General features: G+C 39.1%; 1 protein-coding gene across 1 annotated transcript in view; it reads right to left on the reverse strand.

Annotated features, from left to right (window-relative positions):
* The window catches only part of LOC150079624 (polyprenol dehydrogenase-like), a 96,788-nt gene that overhangs the window by 14,106 nt on the left and 67,825 nt on the right, over window positions 1-14,857 (reverse strand). The window contains exon 7 of the mRNA XM_090383143.1: window positions 6,125-6,226. Coding sequence (XP_090239269.1) covers window positions 6,125-6,226 — 102 coding nt within the window. The remainder of the gene's footprint in view (window positions 1-6,124; window positions 6,227-14,857) is intronic.

The raw sequence follows: 14,857 nt of genomic DNA on the forward strand, positions 1-14,857 counted from the left end.
CTCGTATGTTTATAAGTGAAGATAGTTTCTTGATCCTTTCTGACCTTACAACGGAAATCTGCCGTTGTAATGTGAATGCAAACCAAGGTTTATGTGGCACTTACATTTACATGGCTTCTTCTATGCTAGTTACGAGTGGGTGGGCCTTTTTTAAGCTTCTTGATATTTTAATTCTATTTTGAATAATATTCACTCAATTTTACTGGTTTCCCTCTTTTTTGATGGGATTAACAGATTATTAATTAGATACCCCAGGGGCTCACAGTAGGGTAGAGAGTGAAAAGAACCAGGGGATAATTATGCAGGCAGATATGAAGTTTTCTGAGCAGTGCAGACAGTCTGCAAGAGTAGCTCATGGTGTCTTGTCAATGATATACAGGAATTTTTTTAGCAGGGATAAGGTGATTATCCCCTTGTATAAGGCAATGGTCAGGCCACACCTTGAGTACTGTATACAGGTCTGGAGGCCTCATTTTAAGAAGGATGTAGAGCTGTTGAAACGGGTACAGGAGAAGGGCAACAAGATTAGTGAATGGAACAAAGGGTTGCTCTTACAAAGAAAGGCTTAAGTTTTGCATTTTACAGTGTTTGGAGACTAGGCACCTGCGAGGTGACCTGACTGAGGTGTATAAAGCCTTGAATGGTTTGAGCATGCTCAATGCTGATGGGATTCTTCCTCTTGCTTAGAATAATCACCTTATAGGGCATAAATTCAAATTGAGGAAAGACAGTTGTAGGATAGATGTGCGGAAGTTTGCCTTTAGCCAGCAGGTGGTTGGCTGGAACAAACTTCTATCTGTCATTGTAGAATTTGGTATCTTAAACAGTTTCAAGGCAGAACTAGATAAACATTTGGAGCGAGTGGATGGGTGAAATGAGAAGGGTGTTTTTTTTTTTTTTTTTTTTGTTTTTGGCTGATGCTATATAAGCTTGCTTTCTTGCATCACGTGCCCCTGCTAATGCATGCCCATTAACATATCAATGACTTTCAGGCCACTGCGGGCATATGTGCCACAAGCATTGCATTGAACTGCTTTGAGTAGGCAATCTCCTGTAGATGCACAGAGTGGATATCAGTTGTATCTCATGTAGAGAGCAGCTCTTGAATGCTAGTTTCACTCCTGCCATGATAAACCGCAATGATACAGAACTCTGTAAAATGGCCAGAAATTATTGCAGTACTATGTTTGTGCAGTGTGTGTTTTGTTTTTGTTGTTTAGTTGTTTCAGGCTTCTTTGCTATCAGGGAACAGCAATCGCAAGGAAGGCTGCTCGCCAGTACCCATCCACAACTATACACATACTGTTCTTAATGTACCAAATCCAGCACCCACAGGCAGTAGTTCAAGTACTATGGTTACCAGCAATCCTGTACTATTGGGACCCAACCAATGGTACCAACAGATCCCACAATAATGGTAGGAGCAAAGAAGGTTCAACCCAGAGATGTCAGTTTCCTGTCTCCCAGAACAGCAATACATCCATACACACTCACAAACACACAGAGCATCACACCTATTCATACAAGGATAGAAGACACTGTAGAGCAAGAAATAAAAGTGTAAAGAAGGACAATAATACAACACCAATGTGGTGCAAGCAAGTGTAGAGGGAGGTCAAAAGACATTTGACTCAGAGTTAGTCGTGAAGATATGATCCTCAATAATATGTTTCAAGGATTGAGCAGCAGTTAGGTTTCAATTCATCAGAAAGGGCCCAAGTAGATCCAAGACAAAGAAGGAAATGTACACTGTGTTGTATAGAATTATTGGTATAATTTAAATAGCTGAAGCTCCAGAAGGTGAGCCAGCCATGGATATGGTGATTTATCAAACAATTTCTTCACAAATGTTTGGAAAGCAATGAAATTTTGTTGCCCACTGAATCACAGCCTTTTAAAATGCACTGCTTGCTTGATGTTTGTGAAGCAGTCGGGTACGGGCCATGATACTGCCATGGGGGATGTCTTTGTGTGTGCGCGCGCGCGATGCAAGGAGTGTAAGGAAATCAGGCGACAACTCAGCACTGTTATGGGTGTATTTGAGAGCTTGAAGGACAGGGTGGATGCCCTCGAAGGATTAAAAGTGAGGGGCCCATCAAGCTCTCAGCTGCCCACACCAACGCCAGAGCTTGCACTTGATCATCACGCAACACAGCGGCAACCTCCAAGGCAGAATGCGCTGGCGCAAAGGAACTAGTAGTTGTTGGTGACTCTATTGTCAGGGAAACAGGAAACATGCTTTGTAAAAAGGATAGGTGGAACAGGACCAGGGTATGTCTGCCAAGGGCAAAGGTTGATGACGTTGTAGAGCGGATATCATCTTTTAAGGGCACAAAAGGTGATATAGCTGTACACGTTGGCACTAATGATATTAAGAGAAGGAGACTGGTGGAATTACTTCACAAGTACAGGTCACTGTTGAAAAAAAGCCCTGAATTAGGGATGAATTTGAAAGTGTCTGCAATTCTGGCCAGACACGATAGGAGGGAGTATATGATGAGAGCCCTGTCGATCAATTCAGCCTTGGAAAGATTGTGCAAGGCTCAAGGGGAAGAACTTTTTTCAGCCTGGTCTGTACTTGTTAAGAGGAGAGCCTGCTTCTACAGGGATGGGATACACTTAAATAGAAAGGGTGCAAGAATGTTTGCTGATTCTATCGAGGCAGTGCTAGGTGAGTCAGAAAACTGCTAGATTGGGGGGATACAAGGACTAATATATTAACAGTAGCCACTGGCAGAGGTGAAAGTGATTCTTGCACTGCTTCTATTGGAATGAGCAGCAGCCTGGAAAATAAGATGCAGGATATTTCAGAGACTGCTGGGAATAATTGGGGTACAAGTAAACACATGGGTTGTGTCAGGGTAGCTAAAAAAAAGAACAGGTGCATGTATACTTGCGTGTACACCAATGCTAGGAGTTTGGTAAATAAATTTGATGAATTTGAGGTATTGCTCAAAGCATCAAAGGCAGATATTGTTGGGATATCAGAGATGTGGTGTCACACAGATATAATGCAGAACTGGAATTTGGGGAGTACAACGTCTACAGAAAGGACAGACAGGATTGGAAGGGAGGAGGTGTTATGCTATTAGTTAAGAAACACATAAAATCCAAGGAAGTGAAGCCAGTCGACATCGCTGGACAGTGCAGTGTCGAGTCAGTTTGGTGTGACATAAGCATTGGGAGATCAAAATTGAGTAGGAGTGTGCTATAGGCCTAATGACTCCGATCAGTATAATAAGAAACTGTACAGGGAAATAGAGTGGGCCAGTAAATCAGAGTCTTATAATGGGGGATTTTAATTTCCCAGATATTGACTGGAATTTGTGGGTTGGTCACTCGCAGACTAGCAGGGTTTTTGTGGATTTGTTGGATGATTGTTTTCTGAATCAGCATGTTCGGGAGGCAACTAGAGGGAGCAATACTCTTGATTTGATTATCAGTAGTGATTCTTCAAGCATTAAGAATCTGCAGATACAGGAACCACTAGGTGGCAGTGATCACAGTGTGCTGAAGTGGGATTTACTCAAGGAGGTAACTACCATCAGGGGTAAAGGGAAGGGTTATTGCTTTCGTAAAGGCGACTACGATGGACTGAGACAGTATTTAAATTCTATACAGTGGACCAACTGATGATGTTACCAACAGCAAACTCAAAATGGGAAGCATCCAAAGAACTTATCTTGGAAGCTACTAGGCTTTACATACCAACTAGGAAATTTTGTTCAAGTTTCAGGCCAAAATGGATGTCAGATGAACTAATGAGACATATGGCAGAGAAGAAAAATGCATGGGATACATATAAATTAATACGTGACACAGAAGCCTATGATAAATATAAGTTGATCTGTAACCAAGTTACAAAGGAGGTTAGGCTGTTGTTATTTGTTGTTATTTGGTTTTTAGGAGCATTAGCAACTATGGCCATATTGCTCCAGGATATGCGGTGGTCATTCCCTGACCTTTCCGCATCCTCCGTATTTGGTGGTGACGGGCTCGAACCCCGGTCCAATCAAGAAGCGTGTGCTACGCACTGCTGCTCCTTCCCACCTGGCTACGGAGGGGCCAAGGAGGTTAGGCAGGTGAAGGCAGATTACAAGAAATCTTTGGCAAGGGATGCAAAGAAAAACAGCAAGGAGTTCTTTACTTATGTAAACTCTAGAAGGAAGGGGATGAATCAGATTGGTCCACTTGGTATCGATGGTTCAACTGTTCATGATCCTGCTCAGGTAGCTAACAAACTAAATCAATATTTTGCATCTACATTCACACATGAGGAGTTATTCAGGAAGGGGAATGCCATAGATGAAGTAAACACTGGCAGTGAGCTAGATGATCTTGTAATAATTGAGAGTAAAGTGGAGGAGAAATTGTTGAAGATAAATACAAGAAAGGCACCTGGTGTGGATGGGATCTATCCAGTTGTATTAAAGGAGGCGGCAAAGGAAGTAAGCAATCCGTTAGCCATAATTATTAGAGCTTCCTTGGACTCAGGAGAGGTACCCACAGACTGGAGATGGGCAAACATAACCCCAATTCACAAAGGAGGATCAAAGGTTGACACAAGTAATTACAGACCTGTGAGTTTAACTTCTGTTCCAGGAAAATTAATGGAGGCACTGGTTATAGAAGCACTGCAGGATCATCTTGACAAGAATTCAGTTATAGCTCAGACACAGCTTGGTTTTGTTAAGGGAAGGTCTTGCCTGACCAATTTAATTGGATACTATGATGTAGTCACAAAAGAATTAGATGCAGGGAATAACTTTGATATTATATATTTGGATCTTAGAAAGGCTTTTGATACTGTTGCACATGGAAGACTGCTGCACAAATTGGAGCAATGTGGCATTGGAGGCAAATTGCTGCTATGGATAAAGGAGTGGTTGAGGGGAAGAAGACAGAGTGGTAATCAATGGACACTGCTCATCATGGACCAATGTTATTAGTGGAGTCCCTCAGGGTTCAGTGTTGGGTCCATTATTTTTTTCTGTATTTTCAAATGATATTGATGATGGTATCAAGCTTAATGTCCAAGTTTGCAGACGATACAAAGGTTGGCAGGGTTGTTAAGGACACTACAGACGCTATGCTGCTGCAACAGGATCTGGAAAGGTTGAGCAGATGGGTTGAGAGGTGTCAAATGAAGTTTAATATTGACAAATGTAAAGTACTACATATTGGAAACAGCAACATATCAACTCTGTGGTACTACACTGACAGTGGTAGAGAATGAAAAGGACCTGGGGGTAATTGTGCAGGTGGATATGAAGTTCTCTGAGCAGTGCAGACGGGCTGCAAGAGTAGCTCATGGTGTCTTATCAATGATATACAGGAATTTTTCTAGCAGGGATAAGGAGGTGATTATTCCCTTGTATAAGGCAATGGTCAGGACGCACCTTGAGTACTGTATACAGGTCTGGAGGCCTTATTTCAAGAAGGATGTAGAGCTGCTGGAACGAGTACAGAGAAGGGCAACAAGGTTAGTGAAAGGAACGAGGGGTTGCTCTTACGAAGAAAGGCTTAAGTTTTGCAAATTACAGTGTCTGGAGACTAGGCACCGATGAGGTGATCTGATAGAGGTGTACAAAGCCTTGAATGGCTTGAGCATGCTCAGTGGTGATGGGATACTGCCTCCTGCTCAGAATAATCACCTGAGAGGGCATAAATTCAAATTGAGGAAAGACAGATGTAGGATAGATGTGTGGAAATTTGCCTTTAGCCAGCGGGTAGTTGGTTGGTGGAATAGACTTCCATCCCTTGTTGTGGAAGTTGATAGCCTAAATAAATTTTAGGCTCAGCTGGACAGGTATTTCGAACGAATGGAGGGGTGAAGTGGAAGTTTTTTTTTTTTTTTTTTGGCTGATGCTGCATAAGCTTGCTTTCTTGCATCATATGCCTCTACTAATGCTAATTAGTAGAGGCATATTAGTAATCTCCTGGAAATGAAGCTAAGGTCAGCTTCATTTCCAGGAGAGAAATCAAGTGTTAGGGTTGATATTTCTTGACAAAGATCTTGGTATAAAGTACAATGATACTCTCTACCAAGAGATAACTGAGACCATTTCCAAAGGAAGATATTTAAAAATTACCTTGTACGAACAAAAAAAATATATAAACTTACCATTATTTATTAGGACATGCAGGGAAAAGCCTGTCTGTTCAAATTTTTGAGCAAATTGTTTAACTGACAGCATACAAGATAGATCAAGATACCATATTTCAACTGAAAATAAAACAACCATGTATACACGAATTAAATGAATATAATGAACTGGCTTAAGAAAAATAATATATTTTTTTTCTTAACAGTAATGATGAATCTGCCATGACTAGTTTCTTTAAAATAACAATACCAGTTAGTGTTACAAAAATCATTTTGAGTTACTCATAACAATTTTAATGCAATATCGAGATCACACAATACACGTAACATAGTATTGATTACTGGTACTTTGTTACTATAAAGGACCAAGGATAACTTGAATAACAAAAATCCAAAAATTTGGTCAACAGAGCATCTTCTGTTTTTAATCTACAGTTTCTGTTGAAATATGCAAATATTTAGAAAACTTTTTTATAGTAAAATAGGTTAAAAATATGATGCACAGTAACTAAATACAGAGAATTATAAAACCAGAAATTAAAGCGTATCATAATTTTACATTATTAGTAAAATTAATATTAATTTTGAAACTTACATTACCAATATTCAAAATCAGAACATTATGTTTGATACTTTGCTTGAAAGTTAGAACATTTCATTATCTGTGTAAGTTCTGTAAATTCCAGGAGCTTTCCTAACACATCCTAACTATATATTAAAACTATTAATATCTGTAGACCCACTGTTATTTCTAATGAATGGAACTGCATTAATTTACTTGAAAAAGTAGTCCACAGTTTCTACCAACCTACCCTTAACTGTTGTAGTTAAGTACTGGATGGTTATGTGTGCATTCCCTCAGAATTCCATACCATTCATACTGTCTCCTTGGTAACAACATGAAAAGTGACTGCATTATTGTTTGATGTGTGCTACTGAAAGTCTTTCCTACACTTATGTTGTTATTAGCAATATTTTCACCAAGATGTCACTGTCTGTGTGACGATAATGAGATAAACATGGATTTAACTAACTTGAGGATTTCATTTTGACACATCTCTCACTAACAAATAACGGTGTTAGTTTCAGTTGTATTCTTACATTCAAAATACAGACAATTTAGGAAATATCCTGAAATTTTAAAAGACCTTGGAATAATTCACAGGTAACATATTGATATTAGGAGTATTACAATTGTTAATATGCATTCACTTTATGCATTTATTTAATTTTATTTTATTTTTTTGCATATACAGTATACAGATTTGAAAAAGAACTTTAACACATTAACCAATGATTTTCAAAAAAAAACTGATACTGGGGCCACCAACTTATTTTTATTGAGACACATTCCACATGTCACAAAGTCCAATTATAAAAACCATCACTTCTGATCATGAAATAAGTACTACTGCATGTTTCTTAAAATGTTTTTCTTGTACCATTTGTTGGCATTTATGCCATATATTTTTACGGTTGACATGGGTTTGCAAAGTTGATTGTGTAATATAAAAATTCCGTATTTTTAGACAACATAATTGTAACGTGAGATAATATGTCAGCTTCCCTTGATACCATACTCATATTGTACATATGACATAATAGCCAGCAAGATCCATAAGTCCTGTTTCAGAATACAAACCAATGAACAAGTGAAATGGTTTGTTTTGATGGCTTCCGTAATAAATATAAACAAAAACAGTAGTATTATATGGAAAAATTTTATTATTTAAAAAAATTTTCAATGTAAAAGTTTACATGAATACAACAATAATGAGTATTTAGTTTGGTGTGTAAAGATTTTTATAAATTTTGAAAATTCCAATTGTTATATGAGTTCCTTTTTCTTATCAATTCAAATTATTATGCTTTATTATATTTAAATTACTGTATTTTTCAGAACTGTCACACAGTTCTCCCTCTAAAATATAATAAAGGAAACGTAAAGAGGGGACGTTCAACAGAACAGTCTGATTATCTACTGCAGTGGTTCCCAAACTACTGAGATCTACAGACCCTTTCAAAAATCATATATGATCGAGCACCATCTCGCAGACCCTCTGGAAATGGTCTACTCTGGGAAACGCTGATCTATTGGATAGTTTCATGTAACTACAGGGTAAAATCATATTTGTGCTACTCAGGCCACCTAACTGAAATGACTATATGATACAATGCATAATGGGAAGCGTATGCTGCCTTGCAGAGCTTGAATGCTGCATGTGACAAGGCAGGTGGGTCTCAAGACATGATATGTCAAACCAAAAAGAGCGAGACATGGCTGTTGGAGCTCATGACAATTCATGTGTTAAGAAAAACTAAAACTTTTTATAGCATACCACTAGAATAAAAAAAAAGCATATATATTTATTTAAAGATGTTGGACAGTGTCAATCAATCTGGTTTTTGAGATTGCAACCTTCTCGTGCTATTACATTCTACCATTCTTTTAATAATGCAAAATTAGCTGGCTTTCCTCCTGTTGCTGTTTAAAATAATAAAGAAAATTTCAAGTGTCACTCTTCTTTCAGCATGAATTACTTCATCCAAATTATTTATACAAAGCATGATCAAAGAGATCGAGGACTGAACATGAGGTGTGGCTACTAAATAATGAGACTGCATGGGCAGCTGCTACACACCAAGCGGCACCTGTGAAACAAAGGCACAGCAGTTGACCTTGAACCTCTTCCTAGCCATCTGCCAAGTCATGTTCTAACACATTTATTTTCTTTGCAGTGAGATGGGTTTTTGCCAGAAAAATGACAGACAAAAAAAAAAAAAAAAAATCAAACAATGAATCAACTTCAAATTTTTAACGAAACTAAAACACCAACTGAAAGTTATGAGTTGCTATATCAAGTTAATGGGGAAGATAACATGTCAAGAGCTTGCATGTTTGAATAACACAAAAGATTTTAAGAAAAAAGAATGAAAGTGGAAGATAATGAATGATCCGCCCATCCAGTATTTTTTTTTTTTTTTTTAAGTAAACCCCAAACACGAGAGGTATTAGAACTGCTTGGGTTGGAGACTGAGAAAACGAAAGAAGATATTTGTTGACATTGGACTTGAACTTCTGTAGACTGTAATTTTCAGGAAATACGTATGAAGGAAGGTTGTTCCAGAACACGGCAGTTGAATGAATAAACGAGGAAGATGAAAAGTTGGTTCTGTGAGTTTGAAGTTGGACAGTAAATGGATATTGGCTGGTGGCGGCATGTGTTCGGACTGTTTTGAAAGAGAGAGCGGGAATTATAGAAGCCAATTCAGAAGAACAGTGCCCATGGAAATATCTGTAGAAAAGGCACAAAGCCGAAAGAGTACGTCTATGGGACAGTGAGTGGAGAGACTCTGTTAGAGATGAATCATTAATTAACCTAACTGCCCTCTTCTCAATGGAATCAAGAAGCCTGAGAGAGGTTTTGGGGGCACCACCCCAGATGTGGGAATTATATTCCATGGTAGGGTGGATCTGCGATTTGTACAGAGTGAAGAGCTGTTTTGAAGAAAATTAACGCCGAGAGAGAAAGAGATAACCAAGTTTTTTAGATGCAGAGGAAGCAATATTTATAATGTGCTTGTACCAAGAGAGAGATTAGAAGTCAGGGTAATTCCCAAAAGAGATATATCATTTTGCCTAGAAATCAGAGTGAACCAAAGATAAGCACAGGAGCAGAAGAATCCTTTTTGCAAGATATACGAAAAGAATGAGTTTCAGAAGGATTGAAATAAACTAAGTTGTCTTGGCCCCACTGGAGAACAGCATTTAAGGAATTGGTAGCAGATTTTTGAGAAGTTGAAGATGATTGAGTAGGGCAAGGTTTCTCAAAATGGAAAGTGGAATGCAATGTGCTATCATCGGCCAAACTATGGATAGGATTTTCACTCAATGGAAGAAGGTCATTAATATACAAGAGGAAAAGAGTGGGGGAAAGAGCTGAACCTTGGGGGACACCAGCATTAGTGGAGAAGTTAGAAGACAGAGAGCAATCTACCATCACCCTCAGTGAACGATCAGAGAGAAAACTGGATAACCAATTACAAAAAACAGTTGGAAAACCATAAGATGGGGAGCTTGTTTAGAAGACCTTTATGCCAAACATGATCGAAAGCCTTTGAAATGTCAAGAGCAACTGCTTGGGTTTCACCAACCTTTTCCATTGAAATTGTCCATAAATGGGTAATATAAGCCAGTGAATATAAGCCAGAATATTACTAGTGGATCGACACTGATGGAATCCATACTGGCGATCATTGATCAAAAGGATGGATTCTAGGTAGTTTAAGAGTTGGCGGTTAATTTATTTCTCCATTACTTTAGAAAGAGTAAAAGTAATTGCAATGGGACGATAATTGGATGGGAGGGATTTGTCACCCTTTTTAGGAACTGGCTGGATATGAGCAAATTTCCAAGCAGAAGGGAAAATACTTTTGGAATAAGAAAGTGAAAAAAGTTGGAAAAGAATAGGAGTAAGTTAAGTAGCACAGGTTTTGAGAACAAGTGGAGAAATACCACTGGGATCTGGAACTTTCTTAGCATCAAGCATTCCATTAGCATTCCATTCAATGCCTCCTGTGGTCTTCCGTCAAAAGGATTTTGACGGAAGACCACAGGAGGCATTGAATGGAACGTGTTGGGAGGTGTTTTACCAAGATCATTAATACATGAGTTGGAAGAAAAATGGGATGCTAGCAGGTCAGCTTTATCCTTGGCTGAAGTGACAACAGAACCATCTGGTTTGGACAGAGGTGGGAGCAGAGATGGGCAAAAGTTGCGGCCAATAGCTTTGGCAAGAGACCAGAATGCTCGGCTACCATTAGGGCAAGAAGCAAGTTTTCTATTCTTAGCCTGTTCAAACTCTAGTTTGGACAGATTAATAACTGCCTTACAATTGCTGCAAGCTTTGGTGCAGGCAGAAAACGAAACTGAAGAATTAGAAACAAGCCAATTACGATGTGCAACATTCTTCTCTTGAACAGCCTTAGCACATTTATTGAACAAGGTCTCGCAGGTCATCCCAATTTGCATTCTTGTAATGCCAAACAATACGAGGTTGGGAATGGCCATGAGATAAAGGCTCCATTGGAGAAGAGCCAATCACCAAGTTGTGATCTGCGGTGCCTAAAGGACCTCTCACTTCGACCATGTACTTAGAAGAGTTGTTTGTGAGAAAAAGATCAAGCGTGTTGGCTGTATGGTTAGGATTGTCCGGTATTCTTGTAGGTAAATGAACAATCTGTGTAAGGTCATTAGTAATTGCAAAAGCCTCAGAATCTCGACCAGCTGGGTCAGTGTGACTAGAAAACGGAAGCCAGCTGGAGTTGTGTACATTAAAATCACCAAGGAAAATTACTTCACTGTTAGGAAAGTTGGAATGGAGAAAGTCAAGTTGCAAAGAGAGGAAGTCAAAGAGCTCCAAGTGATTAGTGGAGTTGGGAGAACGGTAGAGACAACAGATGAATTGAACACAATGAAGTAGAGAGATTTTAAGCCAGAGAAGATCGAAAAGAGGAGATTCCAAATTACCAAGTCTCTGACAGGGAATATCGGAATGGACATATGCACAAGTACCACCTTTGAAGTGAAAGGAATCATACAGCGAATAATTTGGGCAACTGAGATGAACAGTACTTGAATCAATCGATAACTGGGATTCTGTCAGAAAAGGTACATGGGGTTTGGCAGACTGCAAGTGGAAATGGACATCGTTGAGATTACAATTGAGACCATGTATATTTGTAAAATGAATTAGGAAGTGTTTGGGAGGTTTAGATCTTTTCGCAGATAAGCTTACTCTATTAGTTTGACAATTCATGGTGTATTCAATAGTGAGAAAAAGTGGGTGGAACATTCTGTATGAAGTAATGAAATTTTTGGATATGTCATACACATGGTAAGAATATACCCAGATCCTTGACATAATGTGGCCTCGACAATGCCCCCCGCATACACACTACTAGGACTCCCTCCAGTCACTATCTGGCAGAGTAGAGGTAGCAAGATTATACACTAGCTGATCCGGAAGCCTCCTAAAGAGTTACCAATAGGTTCGGTCTGGTGTACTAACTAACGGCCAGCCTGCGAACACCATTGCAGAGCTATACCCTCGAAATGTAAGGAAGATTGGATCTTGTCACGATGTTCATCATAGCCTCAAAAGTCATCAATCATACTGCATGATGGAAGAGATGGGGAAGGGTTGACCGGAACTTAGCTCTGGAGACTAAACACGGGTTCCACCACTTCAAGCCTCCAATAAGCAAAGTGGTGGTATTGCACCGGTTGATGAGAGTCATCTACCACCTAGTACTGCCTGGTAACACAGAGGGGCGGCATTCCTCCATGTGGTTTTGGCGCCACACCTCGATCCCTGCTTACGTTGGTTCACACCTGGGTGGTCACCAACCATGTGCTTGTGCATGGAGGTTATATCTGTGAAAACTCATGAAAATGTGGACCAGGTAAGGACATGATTAGAAGAAACTGTTGTTTAAGTGTTAGAATGGTTGTATCAGAACTCAATATGGACAAAGAAATAGACAAATTTTAACCGAAAATTTAGGCATAAAAAAAAAAAAAGTGTGTGACAAGATGGTGCCAAATATTTTGGCACCATCAAATCAAAGAATGAGCAAACTCCATATATATGAAGATGTTTTGAAAAAAACTGAAGATCCAGCTTTCTGCATACTGTAATTACTTGCAATGAAAATTGGCTGTTCCAGTATGACTCAGAACACTAAAAGACAGTCAATGCAATGGAAGACAAAACAATTCTACAGACCAAAAAAAGCAAGAACGTCAAAATCAAAAATAAAAACCATGTTTCTTGTTTACTTTAATATTGGAGGAATAATTATAGCTGAATGTGTCCCACCAAATCAGACTGTCAGTCAAACATACTACACTTAAGTTCTGACAAGGCTGCATGAAAAAACTTGAAAGAAGTGACCTGAATTGTGGAACAATGGTTGGATGCTCCAGCACATAATGCAGCCTCTGTTCGCCTATTTCTGGCCAAAGAACAAATCCCTATGTGCAAGCAAGCACCCTTGTGACTTTTTTTTTCTTCCCTAAACTGAAAAGTGTACTTAAGGGAACCCATTTTCAGTGTCAATAGAAGATATTCAGAAAAAAAAAATTACCAAAGTGTTAAAAGGGCTTACAGAAGAAGACTTCCAGAAATGTTTCTGTGCTTGGAAGAAACATATGGAACAGTGTGTCTGCAAGCCCATTATTTTGAAGGGGGTAACTTGTAAGGTACAAAATATTCATTATATTTATTTTATTGCAACAGTCTCATTATTTAAAAGCAACACCTTATATTTGGGAAATGATAAAGCTTACTGGCTATTCAGATGGATCTCCTTCAAAAGTTTCCTTGACATTGCATACACTGATTCCAATGCTTATGCAACTTCTGGAAGCATCCCTAACAGGTTTCTTTTGAAATTGCTAATAGTTTCTCTGTTTCATTCTGAATAATTTTCTGGCATTGAAAATTTGTTGTTGTTTGTTATTTGGTTTTTAGGAGCATTAGCAACTAAGGCCATATTGCTCCGGGGATATGCGGTGGTCACTCCCTGACCTTTCTGCATCCTCTGTATTTGGTGGTCACGGGCTCGAACTCCAGTCTAATCAAGAAGCATGTGCTACGCGCTGCTGCTCCTGCCCACCTGGCTACGGAGGCACCGGCATTGCATATCTGTGACCTTTCAAAGGGGCCTTAAACTTGGAAACAAAATCACATGGAGCTAAACCTAGTGATTATGGGAGAAGGGACCACAGTGATAGTGCTTTGTAAGAAATGTGCAACTCTTGTCCTAATTCAGCCAGAGGAAGCAGTGTGGGGGGAGGAAGAAACTACAAAGGTTCATTCAACATCGAGAGAATTAGAATCCAAGCTTTTTCACATGATGTGGAAAAACAGTAACCAATGTGTGGTCCCAAAGGCTGGCCAAACTGTGTACTTTATATTTTATGCTACCTTATTATATTTGTATTATTATTTTGTTTCAATGAAGACTGATGAAAAAAATTTTAAAAAAAGTTATCCAAACTGTTATTTAAGATGGGTGTTACGGATTACATGTTTGAGCACATTTTTAATTAATAATGGCATGTAATGGAGATTAAACTATTGTATAATGTTTGCATGTGTTGGATAACCTTTAGACAAAAAAAAAAATTTAATTTTTTTTTATTAAAATAGATTTTCTGTTTATACTCTGGGAAGACAACATGATCAGAGGAGTTCACAAGATAGAGAAAGAGAGAATACAAGAAACAAGCTCCATATTTAGCAGTTGCAGACTTGAACTGCGGTCATTCAAAGCATGTGTACTATAGACCCTCATATCTGATCCCTTGGCTACAGCCAGTCATGGCCAGTTTTGTTGCAGGCTCATGCATGACTTCCTTGAAATATCTAAGAATGACCATTAATCTTCTTTTCTGTATGCTATAGATAACACTGGTAACAGATCAATAAAGTAGTGGTACTGTGTTTGAATAGTTATATTGCATTCTAAGGTGAAGTGATCCTGAAGGTTGTTATTTGGTTTTTAGGAGCATTAGCAACTAAGGCCATATTGCTCCGGGATATGCGGTGGTCATTCCCTGACCTTTCCGCGTCCTTCGTATTTGGTGGTGACGGGCTCGAATCCCGGTCTAATCAAGAAGCGTGTGCTACGCACTGCTGCTCCTTCCCACCTGGCTACGGAGGCGCCCGATCCTGAAGGATTATG

Source organism: Mastigoproctus giganteus, chromosome 10, assembly GCF_048544385.1.
Source record: "Mastigoproctus giganteus isolate SK-2022 chromosome 10, ASM4854438v1, whole genome shotgun sequence".
NCBI classification, from domain to species: Eukaryota; Metazoa; Arthropoda; class Arachnida; order Uropygi; family Thelyphonidae; genus Mastigoproctus; species Mastigoproctus giganteus.